The 22,928-nt window shown below is 40.8% G+C and overlaps 2 protein-coding genes across 2 annotated transcripts; both read left to right on the forward strand.

Moving 5' to 3' along the window:
* Positions 1 to 4,735: 4,735 nt before the first annotated feature.
* On the forward strand, positions 4,736 to 15,103 carry scinla (scinderin like a). The gene is made up of 17 exons (XM_083767736.1): positions 4,736 to 4,876; positions 5,855 to 6,039; positions 6,190 to 6,344; positions 7,853 to 8,014; positions 8,145 to 8,294; positions 8,459 to 8,548; positions 8,675 to 8,807; positions 9,018 to 9,106; positions 9,221 to 9,436; positions 9,580 to 9,713; positions 9,996 to 10,086; positions 10,365 to 10,535; positions 11,783 to 11,957; positions 12,047 to 12,162; positions 12,260 to 12,337; positions 12,621 to 12,681; positions 14,080 to 15,103. The coding sequence occupies exons 2-17, from the start codon at positions 5,859 to 5,861 to the stop codon at positions 14,238 to 14,240; spliced, it is 2,163 nt and encodes a 720-aa protein (XP_083623862.1). The 5' UTR covers positions 4,736 to 4,876; positions 5,855 to 5,858; the 3' UTR covers positions 14,241 to 15,103.
* Positions 15,104 to 18,611: 3,508 nt separating this feature from the next.
* On the forward strand, positions 18,612 to 22,685 carry dr1 (down-regulator of transcription 1). Its single transcript, XM_083766612.1, has 3 exons — positions 18,612 to 19,234; positions 20,465 to 20,628; positions 21,323 to 22,685. Exons 1-3 carry the CDS (start codon positions 19,015 to 19,017, stop codon positions 21,464 to 21,466), a joined length of 528 nt encoding a protein of 175 aa, XP_083622738.1. The 5' UTR covers positions 18,612 to 19,014; the 3' UTR covers positions 21,467 to 22,685.
* The last annotated feature ends 243 nt before the right edge of the window (positions 22,686 to 22,928 follow it).

The following is a 22,928-nucleotide window of genomic DNA, read 5'->3' on the forward strand; positions in this document are numbered from 1 at the left end:
TTAGAGCTAGTCATACGTATACTATATACATAATGAGTAAAATAAAATAGCAAATTGTGCCTGATCTGCTGGGACCAGAGTATGTGGTGTGTATATGTATGACTAGCTCTAAATGATGACGTAAGACATATGGTCATTTATGTGATCTGGTCCCAGCAAACCAGGCACAGGTTTGCTGTTTTATTGGCATACGCATAAAATGGCGGGTGGCTGCCGCGGTTTTAGGCGCAAAGTAACCACAGTATACCGCTAATCAACTTACAACTACATACTCTATATAGTATATGTATATGTATACGTATGTCTTACGTCATCATTTAGAGCTAGTCATACATATACACACCACGTACTCTGGTCCCAGCAGATCAGGCACAAATCTGCTGTTTTATTTGCATACGCATCAAATGGCGGGTTGGCTGTCGCGGTTTTTGGCGCAAAGTAACCACAGTATACCGCTAATCAACTTACAACTATAGACTCTATATAGTATATGTATAACTGCTCTCAATGATGACGTAAGTAATACAACATTATGTTTCTGGGGTGTATAAAAGTAACGATACTGTCAAAGAGAGTATCAAAAAAAGATAATTCAATTACCAATAAAACATTCATTAAAAATTGGATTGTCAGAGGTTATCTAACACATTTAGAAGATATAAACTCAGATTCCCAACTCGAAATGTTGAATCTAATAGCTTTTACTGAAACACACTTAAAGAAAAATAATAACATTACTTTTAAATTTAAAAAAAATGAACACGAATTACAATACAATCAGGAATGACAGAGAATATGATATAGGTGGGGGAGTTATGTTTGCTATAAAAGAAGATATTTCCATTGAAATAAAACAGACCTTTCGAAGTTAAACACATTTCTCGAAAACATGGTAAAGTATCTATCATCACCGACTTCTGCAATTATGATAATAGGAGATTTCAATGAAGACCATTATACTGAGAAAGATAGAACTATAAAGACCTTCATGTCAAGATTAGGCTTTAAACAATTAAATACAAATCTAACTACAGATTACGGAAGTATTGTAGATCATGTATATTTTAACAAATGTGAAAGTATTATTACAGAAATTGAAGTTAGAGACACATATTACTCTGATCATGATTTAGTATTAATATCACTATAATCCAAGATGAAATATACATTTAAAACAATTGACAATTTACAATAAATAATAAAATAACTATACTGTATAATATATTTTAAATCAGTTTATATACCTTTTTTCATCACATATCAATGATTTATTTTTCTTTGAAAACCTAAAAAGGGATCTAGAATATATCTACATCGATAAAACTGTATTTCTTATATAGATAGAAACTTGAAACATACTTAATAATACTAGGTGTTTATATGCATAAAGTAGGTAGGTAGCAAATACAGTAGTTACACCTAATAATTTTACATTTCAAACGTTCCTTCACAGATATACTGAGATTTGACAGTTTACAGCGGTCGAAAGTACTTGCGCGCTCTGCTTGCACACTAGTTGGCCATTTATGGCCTACTAGTGTGCAACAAGCAAGTATGCACTCGACAGAGTGCAGTTCTAGTTATTATTGTTATTACTGTACATAACAATGAGGAACTAGAAAAAGTGCCCTTCCGGGCACAGGTCTCCACCAGGTTATCCACAGATCCGTGCAGTTAGAGGTAAAAACACTTTTTGGCCAGTTATAGCGCCACCTTGAGGCTGAGTTGAAATTGTTCATGTGGCATTTCGTCCTCGGCCTAGTGGGAATGTGGGTGCACAATTTCACGGAAATCACGCGATGTGTTCATGATTTGCAGCATTTTGTTTGAAACTGAGCACTCCTGTGAACTTTGGAAGCCAATCTTAACCAATCAGGATGGAGTCTGATAAATCTGAAAGACCCGTTTCGTTGAATGGCTCTAGAGAGACTGTGTAGCAATTTGCGTGATGTTTGGACAAAATCTGTAGGTGTACTGTGCAAAAACGTGTTTTGCACAAAGCGGCCTCCTGGTGGCGCTATAACAGGCCGTTCTGGAAAGTTTGGGGCAGAGGTTCATGGTTGGCATCCAGGGAGTGTGTGTGCAAAATATGGCATTGAGAAACTTGTTTTGCACAAAGCGGCCTCCTGGTGGCGCTATAACAGGCCGTTCTGGAAAGTTTGGGGCAGAGGTTCATGGTTGGCATCCAGGGAGTGTGTGTGCAAAATATGGCATCGACCGGGTTAACGGTGGCCGAGATTAGCTGTTCACGGACACACGGACGGACGGACGGACGGAGTGCAAAACATACTCTCTCCCCATGCCTTCGGCCTGGTGGAGACAACTATACCATCTGGATTGGATTTGCTTTGTGTTGTTACACTCTTTTAAGAGAATTATGTATTAGGGATAATGAAGTTGTCCTTACAATGCACAAAATTAAAATGAAAAATTTCCAATTGTAAAGTTAAAGGAGAATTCCATACTAAAAGGCTTTCTTACCTTTCTTTGTAGTTGTTAGGTCCCCATCAAAGAGGTCCAGGTGTTATTTTGTGCAAAAGCTCCTTATTGGCTATTTCCCCTACCATAAGCCCTAAATGAATTGCATTTATTTGAATGGGATGTATGGGGTGTTGTGCTAATTCGCTTATTTCCATCGCTCAAAAAAAAAAAAAAATATATATATCCTCTCTTCATAATGTAAATAATAACCCAAGCGGCACACTTTACTACTTATTTCGATGGAAATAAGCGAATTAGCACAACACCCCATAGCCCCATTCAATTCAATGCAATTCATTTAGGGCTTATGGTAGGGGAAATAGCCAATAAGGAGCTTTTGCACAAAATAACACCTGGACCTCTTTGATGGGGACGTAACAACTACAAAGAAAGGTTAAAGCCTTCTAGTATGGAATTCTCCTTTAAATACTGGGCTGCAGTTCAGTTGTAAAGAGTTAAGAGTATAACTAGAATGACTATAGTAAGTAACTATAACTAAAGTTTTCAAATAGTAGTGGAGTAAAAGTCTATGTGCCTCTGAGATGTAGTGGAAATATTCCAGTAAAGAAAGGTAGGCCTACCTCAAAATGTACTTGTGTAAATGTAGGCTACTTACTTACATTCCACCACTGGTTTCATGCAAGCGCAACGTCTGCTGAAGGAATCTGAAGTGGAGAAGAATCTGTACTGTGGGAGATTTTGATCTGCCTCCAAATACTGTATTTTCTCTGTTCATCTGATATATGCTACACGATGAAACTTGTACATAGAGCCCTAGTGGTGGAATGTTGTTATTATCACACCATTATCTAAAACCATGCAGGTAAAAACATTTGAAAATCTCTTTTTCAAGAGAAACCTGCACAAGGTAAATACACAAATATCAAACATTTGTTGAATGTTGAAGCAGCATGGTCTATGCAGAAACCCTCAGAATTACACCACCAACTCCATGTTGTGTAAAACGACCAACACCAAAGTTATGTGCCCAATCAAGTGTGAGAACATAGTACTTGGCACTTGCCAGAGTCCAGACTATGTTATGCAATCTATTGTGGCCGGAGGAGGTGTGTGTGTGTGTGTGTGTGTGTGTGTGTGTGTGTGTGTGTGTGTGTGTGTGTGTGTGTGTGTGTGTGTGTGTGTGTGTGTGTGTGTGTGTGTGTGTGTGTGTGTGTGTGTGTGTGTGTGTGTGTGTGCGTGCGTGCGTGCGTGCGTGTCAGAGAAAGAGGTGGATGATGAATGAAAGTGTGTGCAGAATGCAGATGGTCATTCAACAAGGACTGTGTGTGCTCTGCTGTGTGCATAACAAACAATGAGGTAGAATGCGCTGATTCAGCTGTGTGGTATGGAGAGTGAAGGACCTAATCTGAGAGGCCAAATGCCCACCCTGTTGACAGCTTTCTGGCACACTATACTGCACACACAATCATGGGCGTATTCAACTCAGACCGTGGACCATCCCCATTTAAATTGACATTTCGCTGTGTGCCAGATTCCATCTCAAGCTTCAGCCATTATAGCCTAAATTAGATCACAACACCTTGCTACGTATAACTGCTTGCCTTTTCTTTTCCATCTTGTTAAGTAATGTAATTTCATCAACATTAAAAAAACAAATAGGCAGGTATACAAAATATTAAATACTGCAATGTAGAACTACTCTGTTACAAATTCAAAATGTACTTGAGGCTACAAAAGCATTGGCATCAAAATATACTTAAAGTTCCAAAAGTAAAAGTACTCATTATGCAGAATGTCTCATTTCAACTTTTCAAATGTATAAAAATCTTTTGAAAATAGCAGATCTACAGCTTGTAGACCGGACCGGCTATTTTCAAAATGCCCAAAATCTATGGGCTGAAGTGGTTAATGTATGTATTGTAATAATAATCAATATCTACAAAGTAACTAGCAGCAACTAAAGTTTTCAAATAAATGCAGTGGAGTAAAAGTACATAATGCCTCTGAGATGTAGTGGAGTAAGTAGAAGTAAAAGTACTGGAAATTGGAAATACTCAAGTAAAGTAGGCCTACAAATTGTGTGTGTGTGTGCGTGTGTGCGTGTGTGTGTGTGTGTGTGTGTGTGTGTGTGTGTGTGTGTGTGTGTGCGTGTGCGTGCGTGCGTGCGTGCGCGCGTACGTTCGTGCATGTTTGGTGGTTTGGTTTGAGGTTTAAGGGCACGTCTTCAGCAACAGTGAACACACCATGACCAAACCCACACATTGTGGATGGGATGCGGCTAGACACGCCTCTTCTGTCAGCATAATGATGCTGTTTTTCCAGCCTTCCAGCCCAGACTACATATACCGGTATAACAGATTTGGTTTGCGGAGTTTGCGGACATCTGGAAGACTGGAACTAACTACCTGTCCGCTCTACGAGCTAGCTTCTGCAGGTACAGGAAATTGCCGAATTAACACTGTTTCAGTGCATGCTAGATAGATAGTTGTAGAATATGGCTGGGTCTCAGAAATTATATTTATTTTAGCTCATTCATTTGACAATCGTGAAATGATGGGGTATTCTTAAGTTCTTGCAGTGGCACACTGAGAATTCTAGTTCTCCAGCATGTCGCTGCAGGTCTAGGCTACTTCACCCACTCTTGAATTCTTTGCGTGTTACTCATAGCCTATGGTTCCTCCAACCCGTAGACAAGTGTGAAATTAGACTAGACTATTATGCAACAAACATTTGCAGTTTTTTATGTGGCATTTTTGAGGATAGAGAATTGCAAATTCAAAACTGCATCTAGAAAGTATTTTAGAAATCTTGGGATGTTTAGAGGGAACATCATATTGACACCTTTATACAATTATTATACAATATATATATACGGTGTGTATATATATATATATATATATATATAGGCCTATGCACTAGGCCTAATAGTTACATGCACACATCTTTTTTGCAGCACACTACACATAAGCCTACATATAGCCCACCAATAAGGCTCATAGCACACCTGTCTTGAGCAAACGATTCCATGCATGCATGCACAGTTTGCACACTGAGGATTAATTGCCATTTTAAGAGTTTAAGCCTATTTTGATGTGAATCTGAATAATTTTGGCATAACATTTTATTAGTGACAAAAGCATCTTAAACCCCAGCATCTGTATTCTGGAGAAAACCTTCGCCGAAATAGCACATCTACAAGCTTAAAACAGCATTGTAAGCTTGTAGAATGGCCTTCAGGCCATTCTAGCAGAGTCCTTCAGCTCGCTCAACAACGTATAGTGGTTACTGGTTAGTGATCGTGGATAGTTTTTCTGTCCTTACATGGATGAGGCCTGGACGGTTGATTTTTATCATTTATAAAAGTTAGTGTATTGTTTGGTTCAGTGTCTGAATCTTCTCCTTTGCCCATCAGAGTGATGGTGAATCACAAAGAGTTTGAGGTGGCAGGGAAGGAGCCCGGCCTGCAGGTGTGGCGGGTGGAGAAGATGGATTTGAAGCCTGTTCCCAAAGAGCTTCATGGAGACTTCTACACCGGTGATGCCTATATCTTGCTGTACACCACCGCGGGTTTCTCGTACAACATTCATATGTGGCTGGGTAAGAGAACAATTTGGCGATTTGATTCAGATCATGAGACTTTGTCAAATTAACTCCCCGCAAGTGGATCACATGCATGGACCCACGCGTTGAACATACATGTTTCCTGTTATATTCTTACAAGTAGTTTTCAATGAACTGTCACCATAGGAGCAGACAGCTCCCAGGATGAGAAAGGTGCGGCTGCCATCTTCGCCACCCAGCTTGATGACTTCCTGGGCGGAGGACCAGTACAATTCCACGATGTTCAAGAACATGAGTCACTCACATTTTTGGGCTACTTCAAGTCTGGAGTCAAGTACAAAGTAAGATGATTTAGCCACATGCACCCTACTATTCCAGGGCATGTCATAATATAGGAACATTCTGCAAAAATAACTAATCTACAAGCTCACGAGATTTGGTGTCTACATGTGGTGTAACATTGTTGTACTTTACGGCAAACTTCATCATTTTCTTATCAATACAGATTCAGAAAGATTATACTTACTATAATGCAGTGCTGTCCCTGTTATTCTGATAGGCACACTGATGTTCCTGCTAGTGATGCACCGAATATTCGGCCGCAGAAAATATTCGGCAGAAAATGGCTAAATATTCATTTTCGGCCTATTCGGTTTCGGCCCAAATAGGCAGAAAATATATCACCGAATAGTGTATGCAATTAATGCATTCAAAAGGGCTGAATAAATGTTTTATGGACCCATAATAGTGATTATTATTTAAGTTAAGTTTTGCCATAATCATTTATTTTAAATAAATCAGGTAGCTTTAAGGTACGGCCATGACAGCAATGGTAGGAAAAAAGATGTATAATATTAATCATATTCGGATATTCGGTATTCGGTTTTCGGCCAACTGTTTCCTATATTCGGTATTCGGTTTCGGCCAAGAATTTAAATTTCGGTGCATCCCTAGTTCCTGCTTTTACTATCGGATTTATCAGAGTTATGAATCCTCTCCAGTGTGTCACATGCTGGTGTGGTAAGGACCCAAGTGCAGGACAGTGAGGCAGCCAGGCAGGTAGTGTTCAAAAACCCAGGACTGGGTGTTTTAATGCAGGTAACACATATTGTGCACATACTGTCTGTAACACACAGCAATGATCCAATGAGGACTGACTAGGGAATGATATACACAAGGGGGGATGAAACACAGCTGAGGCAAACAGGAGCATAGAACAAATATAACTAGACCTGGGAACATAATATACATAGAATGACCAAATCAAGACTGAGGCACAATTTTTACAGTCTTATGATTATCTTTTATTTTGAGCTGGCCAAAAGAGAGCAGCATGAAACACTATTAACAAGCAATACAGTTTGTTCATTGTCTGAAAACATACAGTACAGTGTATAGTATACAATGCTCATAGCACTATATTGAGAACAGTGCAGAGTAGCTGGTTGCTCTCACAGGGTTTCCACTGAAGGGATTCCCACAGAGAATTTAAAATGGAAAACAGGCTAAGGAGAATTCATGACTTATTCCAAAACACCAAATGGCAGCAAATCTGTCAAACTGAAATACTGTAGGCCTGTGGAAAAACAGAGGCAGTGAGCTAGTGAACCATATCTGCAGTGGTGGACAAAGTTAATACTCAAGTAAATACTCAAGAATTCAAAAGTAGAGATTACAAAGTACATTTTCTTTTTTATATCAAATTTTGCATTGCCCTATTGAAATATATTTCCAAAACTAAAGTAAATCAGAAATCTTCCGAAATCTTCGGTCGGAACCCACAGTGTCAGTTGGCCCACAAGAAGACATGATTGTTCTAATGCCATATTTTATTTGACTTGTATCACAGCAAGGTGGAGTGGCTTCGGGCTTCCAGCATGCGGTGACCAACGACATGAATGTCAAACGCCTTCTACATGTCAAGGGCCGCAGAGTCATCAGGGCTACAGAGGTGGACATGTCCTGGGCGAGCTTTAACAAAGGAGACTGCTTCATCGTTGACTTGGGAAAGGTGAGTTCAGGTGGGAGTGACTTATCAGACACCAAAAGTGACCAGTGAGGTATCAGACACCAAAACATTGACTGACAACAATAATGCCATGCTGTTAATCTCACCCTCCTGTTTGTCTCTCAAATCACAGGACATCTACAATTGGTGTGGCAGTGAATGTAACCACTTTGAACGCGTGAAGGCTTTGAGAGTGGCAATCGATATTCGGGACAACGAGCGAAAAGGCCGCGCCAAGATGCATATGATCGACGAGGGAAGTGAACCAGAGGATGTCCTGAATGTGAGTCAACTTTTCCGTTGTATGGAGCAGAATAGCTGTTGTTACGACAACATAAAGTGTTTGTCTGAGTCATGTCAGGATGTCGGTGAGTTCATACCCAGACAAACTCTGGATTTGACTGTGTTTAAGGGTCACAAATGTGTTTGTGTGTGTTTTATTTATAGGCTCTTGGACCAATGCCTGAAATCCCATCAAGAAGCCCTGATGATGAATCCGCAGAGACGGCCAACCAGAAAAAGGGAACTCTCTACAAGGTGAGCATGACAATGTAAATAATAAGCATTACTGAATTTACATGAAAATCAGCAAATACCTTTGTAAATTCCGTAATGTATACTATCCCCCAGAAGACTGATACAGATGTTTTGTGTGTTTTCTAGATCTCTGATGCTGCTGGCTCCATGAAGATGTCAGTGGTAGCTCAGACAAACCCTTTCAAACAAGAAATGCTGTCCCTCAGTGAATGCTACATCTTGGATAATGGCTCAGACAAGAAGATCTTTGTCTGGAAAGGTTGTTAATGTTTTTTCCCATGTCATACATATTTATATGCATTATTATTAATATCCAGTCAGACCACTTCTTTTTGCAAACTGTTCCTCCTCCTTGATTACTGTGACTACTGTAGTATTTTCATTTGACAGAAAGAGCAACATACTGTACATGCATTTCATAAGTGACAGGTCTCTAACCAAAGAACCACACTTCTACTGTAAACTGCAGGACCTGATGCAAATCCAGCAGAGCGCCACGCTGCTGCCAAGGCTGCAGAGCATTTCATTAAAGACAGAGGTTACCCCAAGCACACCCAGGTACAGCTATGTAATGATGAAGTTTACACCTTTCAGTATGGATATGTGCTGGAAAACGGCATTTGCAAATCAATGTTTCCACCTGTGAATGGTATCTGCTACTGACATGAACAGATACAAGTGATGCCAGCAGGGAGTGAGACCACCTTGTTCAAGCAGTTCTTCTGCAACTGGATGGACAAGGACCAGACCACGGGCCCCAGGCGGCCCCACACCGTGGGCCGCATTGCCCGGGTGGAGCAGATCCCTTTCGATGCGTCCGCCCTGCACAGCAATGAGACCATGGCTGCCCAACATGGCATGGTGGACGATGGCTCCGGAACAGTCCAGGTGCGTCAACTAGCAGGATGAGCCGTAGCGAACGGAAATAAAACCCTGGGTACCGAGGCTACTAGCAGGATTACACTTGATTATGTCAGTACACTGTTTATTATACTTAGTAAGTCATGGCAATAGTGTGTGTGTGTCTGTAGATTTGGCGTGTGGAAGAGGGCGAGAAGGTCTCTGTGGACCAATCCAGCTACGGACAGTTCTACGGAGGGGACTGCTATCTGGTGCTGTACACATACAACGTACGAGGACGAGAACAGCACATCATCTACACCTGGTTAGTGCTCCCTCATGTGGCCACACAGCGGTGAAATCACAAAAGATTTTACCCATATACAAGTACACAATAAAATAACATGTATATACCCTAGAGATGGATAAAAGCGCACATCCACTGATGCTCTAGTCTAGGCTGTATGTGTGCTCCTCTTCAGAGCTTTGTGGTTGAGGGCAGTACAGTTCCCATGACAGGTAATTACCAGTATGAGGAATCGGTTACAACATTCCTCTTCATTTCTGACATATATCTTTTAAAGTGTGGCTGCTTTTCTGTGCTTAGGCAAGGGGTGAAGTGCACACAGGATGAACTGGCTGGCTCAGCTTTCCTCACCGTCAAACTGGACGACTCCATGGGGGGATCACCTGTTCAGGTAAGACAGAACACTGTATATGGTTATTATTTGTGAATATCACTTCCATTCAAGCTAACAGTGCAGTGTTCCTTAATTAAATGTGGGACCCAAACATGGGTGACAGACAATGAATTTATTCAGAGGAACATTATGTTGTTTCATATTAAGGCCTGACTTGACGGAATTCAGATTCCAGTACATAGCAACTGAAAGCTACTGATCTAGAGATGCTATTCCTAACAACCCTGTCTTCTATCAGTACTGTAGGTAAAATGGGAACTCTTTTGTTCCCACAGGTACGTGTCACTCACGGCCAAGAGCCACCCCACTTTGTGAGTCTGTTCAGGGGGAAGCCTCTGATCATCTACCTGGGTGGAACGTCTAGAAAAGGGGGCCAGAGTCAGGCTGGTGGCACACGACTTTTCCACATCCGGCAGAATTCCACCAAAGCCACAAGGGCTGTTGAGGTAAAAGCCCAACTTATTACATTGAACATACTGTATATAAAACTCCTTATTATACATGTAACCTCATGCTGTCATGAAGAACATCTTTTATCTATTTGTGTAAACTTGTTTCTTCCACTTAATTTTTATTAATGAAAAGACAACAATCAGGAAAGAAAAAGACAAGGAAAATACAAAATACAAAAAAGGAAAAAAACACAGCAAGGGACAAAAAAGGAAACAAAACAAAAAAGAAAAAAGGCTGCATTTTTTCATATTACAGGATACATTCATTGAATTCCTCATAGATTATCAATAGGCTGGAAGAAGAGATCCCACTTTTTATAGAACTTATCCTCTTGTAATCTAAGTATGAATGTTAGTTTTTCCATGACATACAATTCCTCAGTGCATCCAATGTTCTTTCGTTGGTGGGTCCTGTTGGTACCAGCGTTGTGTGATCGCTTTCTTACTTGTTGCTAAGAGGATCTTGATTAAATATTTATCATGTATTAGAAACTCTTCAGGGATATTTCCTAACAATAAAAAGGAACAAGTCTGAGGTATCTTAAAACACAGAATGGTCTCCATGGTGGAGAGGATATCCTGCCAGCATTTCAGAAGTCCAGAATATATGAGCGTGGCCCGCCTCCTTGTGGCCACACTGTCTCCAGCATGGCTGTTCTGTTTTCAATTGTCTTGATTACATTTTAGGTTCTTCCAACAGAATTCTCTCCACATTCTTGAGTTGGTTGACGTAATTTGTGTTTTGCACATATTTTCTGTGTAAACTTTATTTAACTAGGAAAAGGACCATTGAGTCTTGTCACTTTTTCAAGGGTGACCTGTACAAGAAAGGCGGCAGAACAGTTTTTAAAAGTTACATTGACACATATTATACTATATTAAAACATTATGTTCCAAGACACCTATTTCAAAACTAAAACAAACTGGTTATGGTTCACATCTACACCCCTCTTTAAAAACATCTCCAATCAGGGTCAGTACCTCATAATGTGGAAACAACCCTGGAAACTATTAAAATAACTACCTTCTGGACTGTGTTTGGCAACTGTTAACTGTAAAGTTATGGAGGCTATACAAAGAGAATTGGACAATTTAGACAGGATTGCCTTTTAGATGAAAACACACAAATATAATATAAATATGAATTTCATATAAACTACACTGATGGGTGGATCAGTGTCAAGCAATGCTAATGTCCTCAAACTGAATCTATCTCTCTCGTCTCACTTTTGCTGATCTAGGTGCAGCCCTCTGCTTCCTCTCTGAACACTAACGATGTGTTTGTGCTGAAGTCACTGGATTCTGTGTTCGTGTGGAAGGGAGTCGGGGCCACAGATGAGGAGATGAATGCGGCCAAGTATGTCAGCGGCCTGCTTGGAGGCAGTGGCACTGCAGTGGCTGAGGGAAACGAGCCAGGTGAATACTATCAATAGGAATAGTTTTTTCCTCTGTGATGATAGTATGATAGAATTGTGTTTCATACAGTACTACTGCACTCTCCCCAGCTGCTTTCTGGTCAGCACTGGGAGGGAAGAAGGATTACCAGACATCTAGGAGCCTGCAGAAAGTGGTGAAGCCACCTCGACTGTTTGGTTGTTCAAACAAAACTGGCAGACTCATAGTAAGTACATAACTTTCCGAACCATTTGAAGTCAAGTGTTGCTGCCTTAAGGCAGCATTTGAAATCTGACAGTATACTGTATTCTATTTTTTGTCAGGCAGACGAGGTGCCTGGGGAGTTCTCACAAATGGATCTGGCAACCGATGATGTCATGATTATGGACACCTGGGATCAGGTAAGCTCCTTGGCATGCTAATTAGTTCCTCCGACACAATTATTGGTCCGACAGTCATTAGACCGACAACCTACCTCAAACCCTAACCTAACCATAACCGCAAGCATGGGAGCAGCGTATGTTCGAGCGCTAGTCTGACCGTTGTTCCCACATGTCGGAATTACCATCGGATCTCTCATTTTAATCAGGAAGTGGTCCACGCTCTCCTGAGATGTTTTATTGTTTGTTTCCTTATCCCTAAATCTCATGTGGTTGTATCTTCCTCTGTCTCCTGTCACACCAGATCTTCCTCTGGATCGGCATCGAAGCCAACAAGGTGGAGAGAACTGGGGGAGGCAAAATTGGTAGGATAAACACAGCAATTTATTATGAGGGGCCTCAAACAACACTATTACAATCAGTAAATATAGTTATTTAACACTTATTTTAACAAAGGACTATTACCCCACCTTAACATTGCTTTTAGTGAAGGCTGGATAATATAATAAATAGTTGCTCCAAAATATTCATTTTTCAGGAAGTGAAAAAAATCGTATATTTTGAAAACAAGGAAATATTGCCTCATCAAAGTTGGTGTTGTGACTTTATATATTGTCAATTACTTGCATGAGAGGGGGAGAGGTGGTGGAGTTAGTTGCTTTAGCAGACAGATAAGATTACACAACACAGACGTAAAGGGTGTTCAATAGCACTGATTTATGCAAACAATCAAGAATGGAGTTAGGAGGTTTTCCTCCCGACAGCATCAATATAATATAGTGTACCTTTTTTACATACGTATGTACATACTGTGGGGACTGAACAACACCAGGACACTCAGATGGCACAGAATATCGTCAATTCGGCTGTTTATTGTTCACAGACCCGTGGGCATGGGTTTGATAAAATAAGAGTAAACAGAAACGCACAAATTCAACTCAAATGTCACTCAATTGTGGGAGCTCCAGGCTTTCCCGTCTGTCCCTATGGGTGGCGCTGGCCAGCTCTATCCCTACAAGAGGCTCACTGTGAATGTCTGTCACAATGTCACTGTTACTCCTGGCTGTGACACAATGACGGGTACTTCGTTCCCCGTCTCAATCCAGCCAGGGGAGGGGTCTATGTTCCGATTTATAATCGGGAGCGGGTTACCTATAGGTGGAAGAGAGACGTGGGGATTAGCGATTGCTTCACATATATCAATGGTGTGGGTCGTGTCACGTGTGTGTGTGTGTGTGAATGCGAGTGGAGTCGTTTACCGCCAGAGCATGGCCCGACCTGTTCCCTCAGAGCGTCAGAGAGGAAAGGAGGGCCGAGGCAGCCTCGTCTGCATTTTGTCTTTGTGTCTGGGCTCACAGGTTGCCTTGATGAGTAGGCATGAACTTGAGACAGAATGTAGGCGGGTACGTAGCGACCGTCTACCAGCTGGCCGAGTGGTAGGCGTGGTCTTCTCGGCTGCACTCTGCCTCTCTCCCCCTGGCTCTCTCGGGACGCATGCTTACCTGGCGGCCTGTTGCCTAGCGACATGCCACAGTACGTACATACATACATACTGTACATACATACTGTACATACATACAGTATACATACATACATACATACATACATACAGTACATGTCATACATACATACATACATACATACATACATACATACATACATACACACACATTACAGTCGTGATATTCCCATCTCGACCATTACTGTGACTACAAAAAGATGCCTGTACTCATCCATGCCTTTTTTTTTTTTTTTTTTTACAGCTAAAGACTATGTGGATTCTGACCCCTCTGGTCGTCGTGGTGTTCCCATCACAACAGTTAAGCAGGGGGCAGAGCCACCCACCTTCACTGGCTGGTTCCAGGCCTGGGACCCCAAGATGTGGGACACAGACCCATTGGAACGCATCCGGGCCAACTTCTAAACACAGTCATATGTACACCCACACTCTGCCTACCTGCTGATGCTTGGCTTACATTTCTTTCCACCAGGAACACACAACGCAAACGCGTCGGCAAGTTATTGTATCTGCAAACACACAGTTCTTATAATCTTAAAAGGTAAACTTTGCCCATTTTCAACTGAAATCCCATTGTTTCACATCATCGAGCATACAGAATGTATGCCTGAAATGACTTGTTTTACATCATTGTTTCACAACGTCAAGAAGAAATTCACAGAGTATTTTTTTGCCACACTATATTTGGTATCTCCTTGTTGAAAATATTTTCCCTTGGAGTTGGACCTTGCCATATAACAAAATAGAATATCCTGTCATATTTACTGTATATAGAAGGTTTTGGAACAATTTCCTGCTTGAATACATTTAAAAAATATTACATTATTGTGTAGAACAATCTGTGCTCAACATCACAAAAAAGAGAAGGTCCATGAATGACATGGTGCTACATTCTTTTCATTACATCCTTGTATTCACAGTGGAACTTCATCAGACATACTACGGCACTTTAGGATTATGTCTCATGAAGATCCATCCCACTGTGACCAAAATATATTTTGTTGATTTCACAGTGGTCTATGATAAACTGATGCCAGCGATGGACTGTTACAGTATATGGAAGCTAATTAGAACTGCACTATTTTTACCAGTTAGTTATGATGTCTTAGAAAGTTTGTAAGTATAATGGTCAGTGTTGATGCATTAAGCTCTGTCTGGCATAAATAAATTCTTGTGGAGGACAAATTTTCCAAATTGGACTGAGTGAACTCAATTTTGTTTCAGGGTTTCCCATGTTTAATGTTTTAATAAAACCTCTGTAAAAAATAGTCACATGGCATTTTGCGTGTAATTGTTTCCACCAGGCCGAAGGCATGGGGGGAGAGTATGTTTTGCACTCCGTCCGTCCGTCCGTCCGTCCGTCCGTGTGTCCGTCCGTGTGTGTGTCCGTGAGCAGCTAATCTCCGGCACCGTTAACCCGGTCGATGCCAAATTTTGCACACACACTCCCTGGATGCCAACGATGAACCTCTGCCCCAAAATTTCCACAACGGTCTGTTATAGCGCCACCAGGAAGCCGCTTTGTGCAAAACAAGTTTTTGCATGCCAAATTTTGCACACACACTCCCTGGATGCCAACGATGAACCTCTGCCCCAAAGTTTCCAGAACGGCCTGTTATAGCACCACCAGGAGGCCGCTTTGTGCAAAACAAGTTTTTGCACAGTACACCTACAGATTTTGTCCAAACATCGCGCAAATTGGTACACAGTCTCTCTAGAGCCATTCAACGAAACGGGTCTTTCAGATTTCTCAGACTCCATCCTGATTGGTTAAGATTGGCTTCCAAAGTTCACAGGAGTGCTCAGTTTCAAACAAAATGCTGCAAATCATGAACACATCGCGTGATTTCCGTGAAATTGTGCACGCACATTCCCACTAGGCCGAGGAAGAAATGCCACATGAACAATTTCAACTCAGCCTCAAGGTGGCGCTATAACTGGCCGAAAAGTGTTTTTACCTCTAATTTACTTTTGTTGCCCTTTTATCCAACCACCAGATGAAGGCAAGCTGCAATGTCCTACATTCCTATCCTGGTGGAGACCTGTGCCCAGAAGGGCACTTTTTCTAGTTTTAATATATTCTTATTTGTAATAGTGTCTGTGATTGTAATTTTAGGGGAGATTCTTTCATAAGCCCAGTATTTACTTTGTTCTTGCAGTCTTCTTTTCTGATTTGAACATCTTCAACTCAATTCAAACATTTAAAAATTGTACAATTTATGGCAAATTGCTTCCTATTCCAAATCTGGTCAGCCACCCTCCATTTCATAGGGTTTCTATTATCTTTCTGTTGTGGACATTTATGTTTGTGTCATCACTGAGGGGATATACAGGTAACTCAAATCTCGTCAATCAATACACACATAATCATGAATCTCTTATAGCCTAAACCTCGGTGGGTGTTAGTCAGAGCCATGTGTCAGCCATGCTTGTGTGTGTGCCTATACAGTAGCTACAGTAGGCTATAGGCACTTAAGGCATATAGCCAGTTGTGCTGAGTTGCACACTTGCGGATTAAGGTAGGCTACAGGGCTGTTAAAACACTCGCCCCTTATGTTTCAGTCTTATTTGCTGGAGCTGAGAGAAACACTCATTCAGTCACTATGAACCAGAAGGTAGTGCTCATTACAGGCTGTTCCTCTGGCATTGGCCTAGCCCTGGCTATCCGCATTGCAAAGGATGAGAAGAAGAGGTTCATGAATCATGGGTAAGGATTTATTTTTATTCTATTAAATTAATATTATAATATTTTTATAATTTCTTTTTAATATTTTAAACAAAATCAAAAACACCAACAATAGATCTACAAGCTCAGAATGAGTCATATCCACTTTGTGATTTTATAGATTGGATATTTTTAGTAGGCTACTGTTAGAAGTAGGCCTTTAGGCTAGGCTTAAGGTGATGATAAATTGTGGTACAGTATCTGATTAAACTGATTTGTACGTGTGTGTGTGTGTGTGTGTGTGGTAACCATGTGATGTGTGTGTCCCTTCTTTCCTACCTATGATGCATATCATAGGTAGGAAAACAGATTGGAGGTTTGTTATATTGCTGCATGCTGTTTCATTGTGTATGCCACAATGAGGAACCTGTCTAAAGGTCAGCACCTTGTCAAGGAAGCAGGTCGTACTTAGGGAAGGACGGTCGTAATCAAACAACTGGATGTGTGTGATGAACAATCAACAGCAAGTACTTTAACACACATATTTGACTTTTGTTGTTTTTCAGGGATCTTGTTCAACGATGTATATTCTGCTTCCAAATTTGCGGTGGAGGGCTTCTGTGAAAGCTTGGCAGTACAAGCACTGAGGTTTAATCTCAAGTAAGTGCCGCTTCAGGTAAACACACACAGACAAAACGTGCTTCTTCATTTTAGTGTTGTTCGTACATTGTGACTTAAATTGGCCTCATGAGACCAGGAGGATTAGTAAATTATGGATAATTCCTCTTGGAGTGAGCTTCCCTTAAAGGCTGATTGCATGCATGCAATTGCAAGCCAACACCTGTGGCCCAGTTGTCAACATCACCAACATCTGCACACTTAGACTCCCACCATCATTTAATGTCATGATGGATAATGGGAACAACAAACATATCTATGAATGTTTAATGCAAGCTTTAGAATATTATACAAAATAAATGTTCTTCAGCCTGAAGGACATTAGGTTTCACCTAGTACAAGAGAAGATATATTTTTTCTCAAATCAAAATGTACCACCTTTACAGTTAATTAAATTAGTACTTTCTATTATCTTTCTAACCTAGACTCCAAAATGTCTTCTGTGATCACACCCATGCTGTAGGCTACTTTACTTCCTTTTTCATTGAGCCAGCTGGGCCTGTGATAACAGAGTTTGAGCACAAGATGTATGAGGATGGTTTGAAGACTAATCTCAGCAAAGCTGACAAAGTGACTGCTGACATGTTCACTAACATATACTTGAAGAACTACAAACAGATATTTGAGACCCTTGGACAGGTACCTGAAGATGTCGCAACTCATTTTAATGCAATTGTTCAAATTTTGTATTTGGCTAAATGAATCAGTGTTGTATAGGTTCATACATGGGCAACTGGCAGCCCGTCACTTAATGTGGCCCTCAGGTCAATATCAGAGAATACTGATATATTATTGATTTGCAAACATGACCGCTTCAATTACTTTAATACTACTCAATAAGCTACTAAATTAGTAGCTTATTGAGTAGTATTAAAATGTTAAGATCATCACCATGGCTGACCCACCATTCCGTCACCAGACGAACAGGCTATGCACTCCCATGACCACCCTGAAATATGTTGACCCAGAAGGTGATCTCCTTAAAAAGATCAAGGGAAAATATACCTTACAGTAGGCTACAATAATGTTTCAAGTTTAACCCCCCAGGAAAGTGTTTATTGTGTCCTAAACATCATTAAAATAAGCTCGTGAAAGGGGTGAAGTGGCCCTTTAAAGCAGACAAAATAAGCTTGATTAGTAGACACACATAAAATACAAAGGAACAGGTGAATATTATTATATTTTATATACAAATTCAATCATTTTGTATTTATTCATTTGACAAAATCTTAGCATTTTGTTTTATAGTTTAATATAATATAATCCGAATATAATATAATCTATTGATTAATAGAAGATATATTTTGTATTGTAGCGCTGGAGCATAATTTTTATATTCAGTGAGTGAATCATCTAGTGGTCACTAGATGGCGGTATCACACATGAAGCAAATTAGTCAAGGCCCCAGAAGTAATATCCGCCTTTTGACTGACGTTGCATCCGGACAAATTTCGGCTAATGTTGGCCACAATGGAATAACATGAGAGATGATTTAGTAGTTATGTTTAGGGTGATAAGGTCGGTTCCTTTGGGTCCGCGGTAGAAAGAACAAGTCCACAGTATTCGAGCGGCGATCTGTTGCAGTCGGCGTCTCAGATGGTGATCCACAAAGACGCGGGGGAGCGTTCATCATTGTTAGCCTAGCCATGTTCTCCAGCATCTGAGCTAACTTCAACTTGACCACCAGCCTGCTGTGCTGTAGTTTGATATCTGGGCAGATAACGTGAACACCGAGGAGCCGCTCACGCTCAGTCAGCTGTGAGCCCCTGGGCTTTTCTTTAAAGACACACATTCCTGTCGTTTTTGCCTATTATACCACCACCACCACGAATCACGATGGCTTCCTCCTCTGGAAACGATGATGACCTGACCATTCCCAGGGCAGCTATCAATAAGATGATCAAAGAAACCCTCCCCAATGTGCGAGTTGCCAACGACGCCAGAGAGCTTGTGGTGAACTGCTGCACGGAGTTCATCCACCTCATATCATCAGAAGCCAATGAGATATGCAACAAGTCCGAAAAGAAGACCATATCTCCCGAGCATGTCATCAATGGCAAGTTATATATTACTTTACTAGTATACTGTAAAGACTTTGGGAATTAATAGTATTACACTGGCAGGTATTCAGTCAATCGATTATAACAAAAAACAACAGTATATGGCCAAATAATTTTGAATAAGTACAATGAAGCCGAATAAAATAAATACAAAAAACCCATTGCACAATATTGTGTGACAGGGGAGGGGAGTCACATCCAGTGGAAAGCCTGGTGACGCGAGGTTAGGTACTAGTTGCACCCAGAGCCATAGAGTACGCAAGACAGAGTTCGGACATTGAGGGGGCAGAAAACTGAGCCCTCGAGCATTGTTCATGCAGCCTGAACAGGGACAATCTGGAGTTTGAAATTCTTTCAACGAGGGCGGCGCAAATATCAGCCATTTTAAGCATGTGTGCAACATGCCAACTGTTTCAATATTATGTTGTACTATACAATCTAAAATAAAGGGATTTAAGATCATTAAAGCTGGGCTGTTGCCTGAGTCCAATGCATTGCTATTTTCTGCCAACTTCCAGTCCAGGACCGCCATTGGACTGGCCCCATGAAGTGAACAGAGTTGTCGTAACTGTCTTACTCTATGGCTCTGATTGCACCCCCCTACTGCAGTTTGGGATGACCTTTTACGCAGAGCCTGGGAGTCAATGGTCACTGAGGGGGCGCTTATTTTACAGGCGACCGTATTAAGGTTGGTGAGGGGTCTGTTAAAACGACCGAATTAAGGTTAGTCAGGGATGCGTTAAAACGACTGGATTAAGGTTGGTGAGGGATGCGCAGCTTCGTGCTTGCGGTTATGGTCAGGGTTAGGGTTTGAGGTAGGTTGTCGTTCGGTAGTAGCCGGCGCTGTAAAACAAGTGTCCCATCAGCGCCCATCGAAACCGAGGCTCTGTGCTTAAGGGGCGTCCCACTGCAGTTCACACTTGCAGGTGGGGTTAGCCCCTTTCAGGACCCTTACCTTTTCTGTATTTGTTGGGACGTCAACGTCAAAAATACAGAAAAGGGGCTACAGACAGGTGTGGTGTCGTGTTACTCCTGTCACACAGTGTTTATTTGACTGAGTGTTTACACAGTACACATGTCCATTTGGTTACATAATTCTGTACACTCAGTCACTCACCCAGTTATAAATTGACAGTGGGGATTTTACTGTGCCATGCAACACACATTGTTTCATAATGTGATTGATGGTGGTTTTTCAGTTTCTGTGCGTCTCCTTTTCATTGTAGCCCTGGAAAGCCTTGGTTTTGCGTCATACATCACAGAGGTGAAAGATGTCCTGCAAGAGTGTAAAACCGTTGCGCTGAAGAGGAGGAAGGCGAGCTCTCGCCTAGAGAATCTTGGCATTCCAGAGGAAGAGCTGCTTAGACAACAGCAGGAATTATTTGCCAAGGTGAAAATGAATGAGCATAATTAAATGGCATATCATCTTTTTGGCTTCACAATTCTTCTAATTTGACCGTGTGCATTTTAGTTTGGGCAATATGATTTCAAGTCAATATCACAACAAATTTTTATGTTCCTCAGTTACGATTAATAATAGACTAAGAAATATATACAGTGAAAATGGCAGATCTACAGAGCTGTGATCCTGTAGAATAGATCAGCTATTTTTTCACTTTTTGTACACCAACATTGTACAACACATTATAATAAGTGGTTAATCAGACTAATTAATTTAGACAATTATAAAAATCGGAATTGTTTCGTATTTATTTGTTGATATATAACAACAAACAAATGTACCAGTATAATAATTTTAAAAAAAACTTGCTTCTCGATTATTCGGTTATAAGTTGGTTACTAGTTCTAAATATCTGTTTTGATATATGCTGTTAATTGCCCAGCCCTTTTAACAAAAGGCTGATGCGCACCTCTGAAGGCTAGTGACAGGTGCGTAGGGCAATAGAGCATATATTAAAAAGGGTATCTTTGAAAAACAAAAAAGGTCCCGCAGACCTGTCAGACACTAAAATGTTGCTCTTTATCAGGACAGACAATTGTCTGTTTTTCAAAGATACCCTTTTTAATAATTGCCCAGCATCTCAGTGGCTCTGTTTGATGGTATGAATGTGTTTCTATTTCAGGCACGCCAGCAGCAAGCGGAGCTCGCTCAGCAGGAGTGGCTGCAGATGCAACAGGCTGCCCAGCAAGCACAAATGGCTGCAGCAACCAGTGCTGCCCAGCAAGCTGGTTCCTCCCAGGATGAGGATGAAGAGGATGACATGTGACCCCAGGACAGACACCGGTTTAAAACCTGGCCAAATGCTCTTCCTCTGACAGTTGTCAATTCTCCTACTACTACTGCTGTTGGCGGAGAGATGCGAAATCTGTTTGGACGCCTGTCAGTCCAGCATCAAACATGCACTTTCAGGCATGGACAGTGTCATCAAAGTTGAGGGGAATTCCTAACTAGCCTTGACGTGTTATTTTGAAAGCAGTACCTGAACACACGAAAAATTGGATTCAAGATGCTATTATGACATTTTCGATTCATCTCATCTTTTCCTTTTTCCAGTTGGTTATGTTCAAATGTGTCTTGGAATTGTTTATGTTGTGAGTGATTTGTAGATTTAGAGATGAATTATGGATCCACTGAAGAATGATGGTGAGCAGTCAGTGAATTTTGGCTATAATGCAGCAAGTGTTCAATTATTCTGGTACTGCTTCTTTTAGTTTGTTTCTCGTTTTGCTAGATTACTTTTTTTGGGAGGAGAACAGCTCTAGGATTTATTTTCGATTGTCGATTACAACTTTCTTGTGGTCCTTTTTGTCTGTAATTAAAAAGAAAAAGGTTTCTTTAACCCTCCTCCTGATATATTTCTTTACCACAGGATTCTTTGGAGGCGTTGTGAATATGTATTTGAATTTTTGTTCAAATTGAAACGACATTTTGTTTTATTTTAGTTCAGTTGCACACTATGTTGATGCATTTTCTTTTCCTACTTTCCACCACAGTATTGTTAACTAGCTAGCTACACCTTACAGAATCAGACTATTTTTGACTCATAGAACCAAAGACATAGGACAGACTAGTGCCTAATGTATGCTCCGTCGCACGCAAAAATAACAGACCTTCAAACTCACAATGCATATCAAATGGAGGTGTTGTGAGCTTGTAGGTCGGCTATTGTCGTCATGCGCTGCTGTGGTGTGACAAAGTATGAATGAGGCATAACACCCTGAGGTAGTGATTTTCTGAGGTGTAGGAGCTATGTGATGCTTGGCTGCAGAGTGCATCCAAGCAAATGTACACAATGTTAAGGATGTTAACTTTGACTTTGTAAAATGCTTTGATATCTGGGCTGAATTTGTTCTTTTGCCCACCTCTGGTGTATTATCAACATTTGCAATGCGACTGTGTGGTAAACCCTTAATATAAACATGGATAACGTGGTTGAATTGATACACATTAATTTGATTACAAAGTTGTATTCTTTAAGCAATAAAGGAAACATGTTTTATAGAGACACATATTTCCTTTTTTTAACTTTAGAATTACAATACTGAATCAGCTTTACAGAAGCAGCTGCTTACAGAAGCAGCTGCTATATGCTTTATATAAAAGGTTACAGCATTTATATAGTATTAAAAATACATCCTGATGTTTTTGTTAGAATCCAGTAACAAAGAACAGAGCCAACACACACGACACGTGTGTCTGTCGGCGTGCCAACAACAAAATGAGTGTAG

The sequence above is a fragment of the Protomyctophum parallelum genome, assembly GCF_964188405.1.
Source record: "Protomyctophum parallelum genome assembly, chromosome: 6".
Lineage (NCBI taxonomy): Eukaryota > Metazoa > Chordata > Actinopteri > Myctophiformes > Myctophidae > Protomyctophum > Protomyctophum parallelum.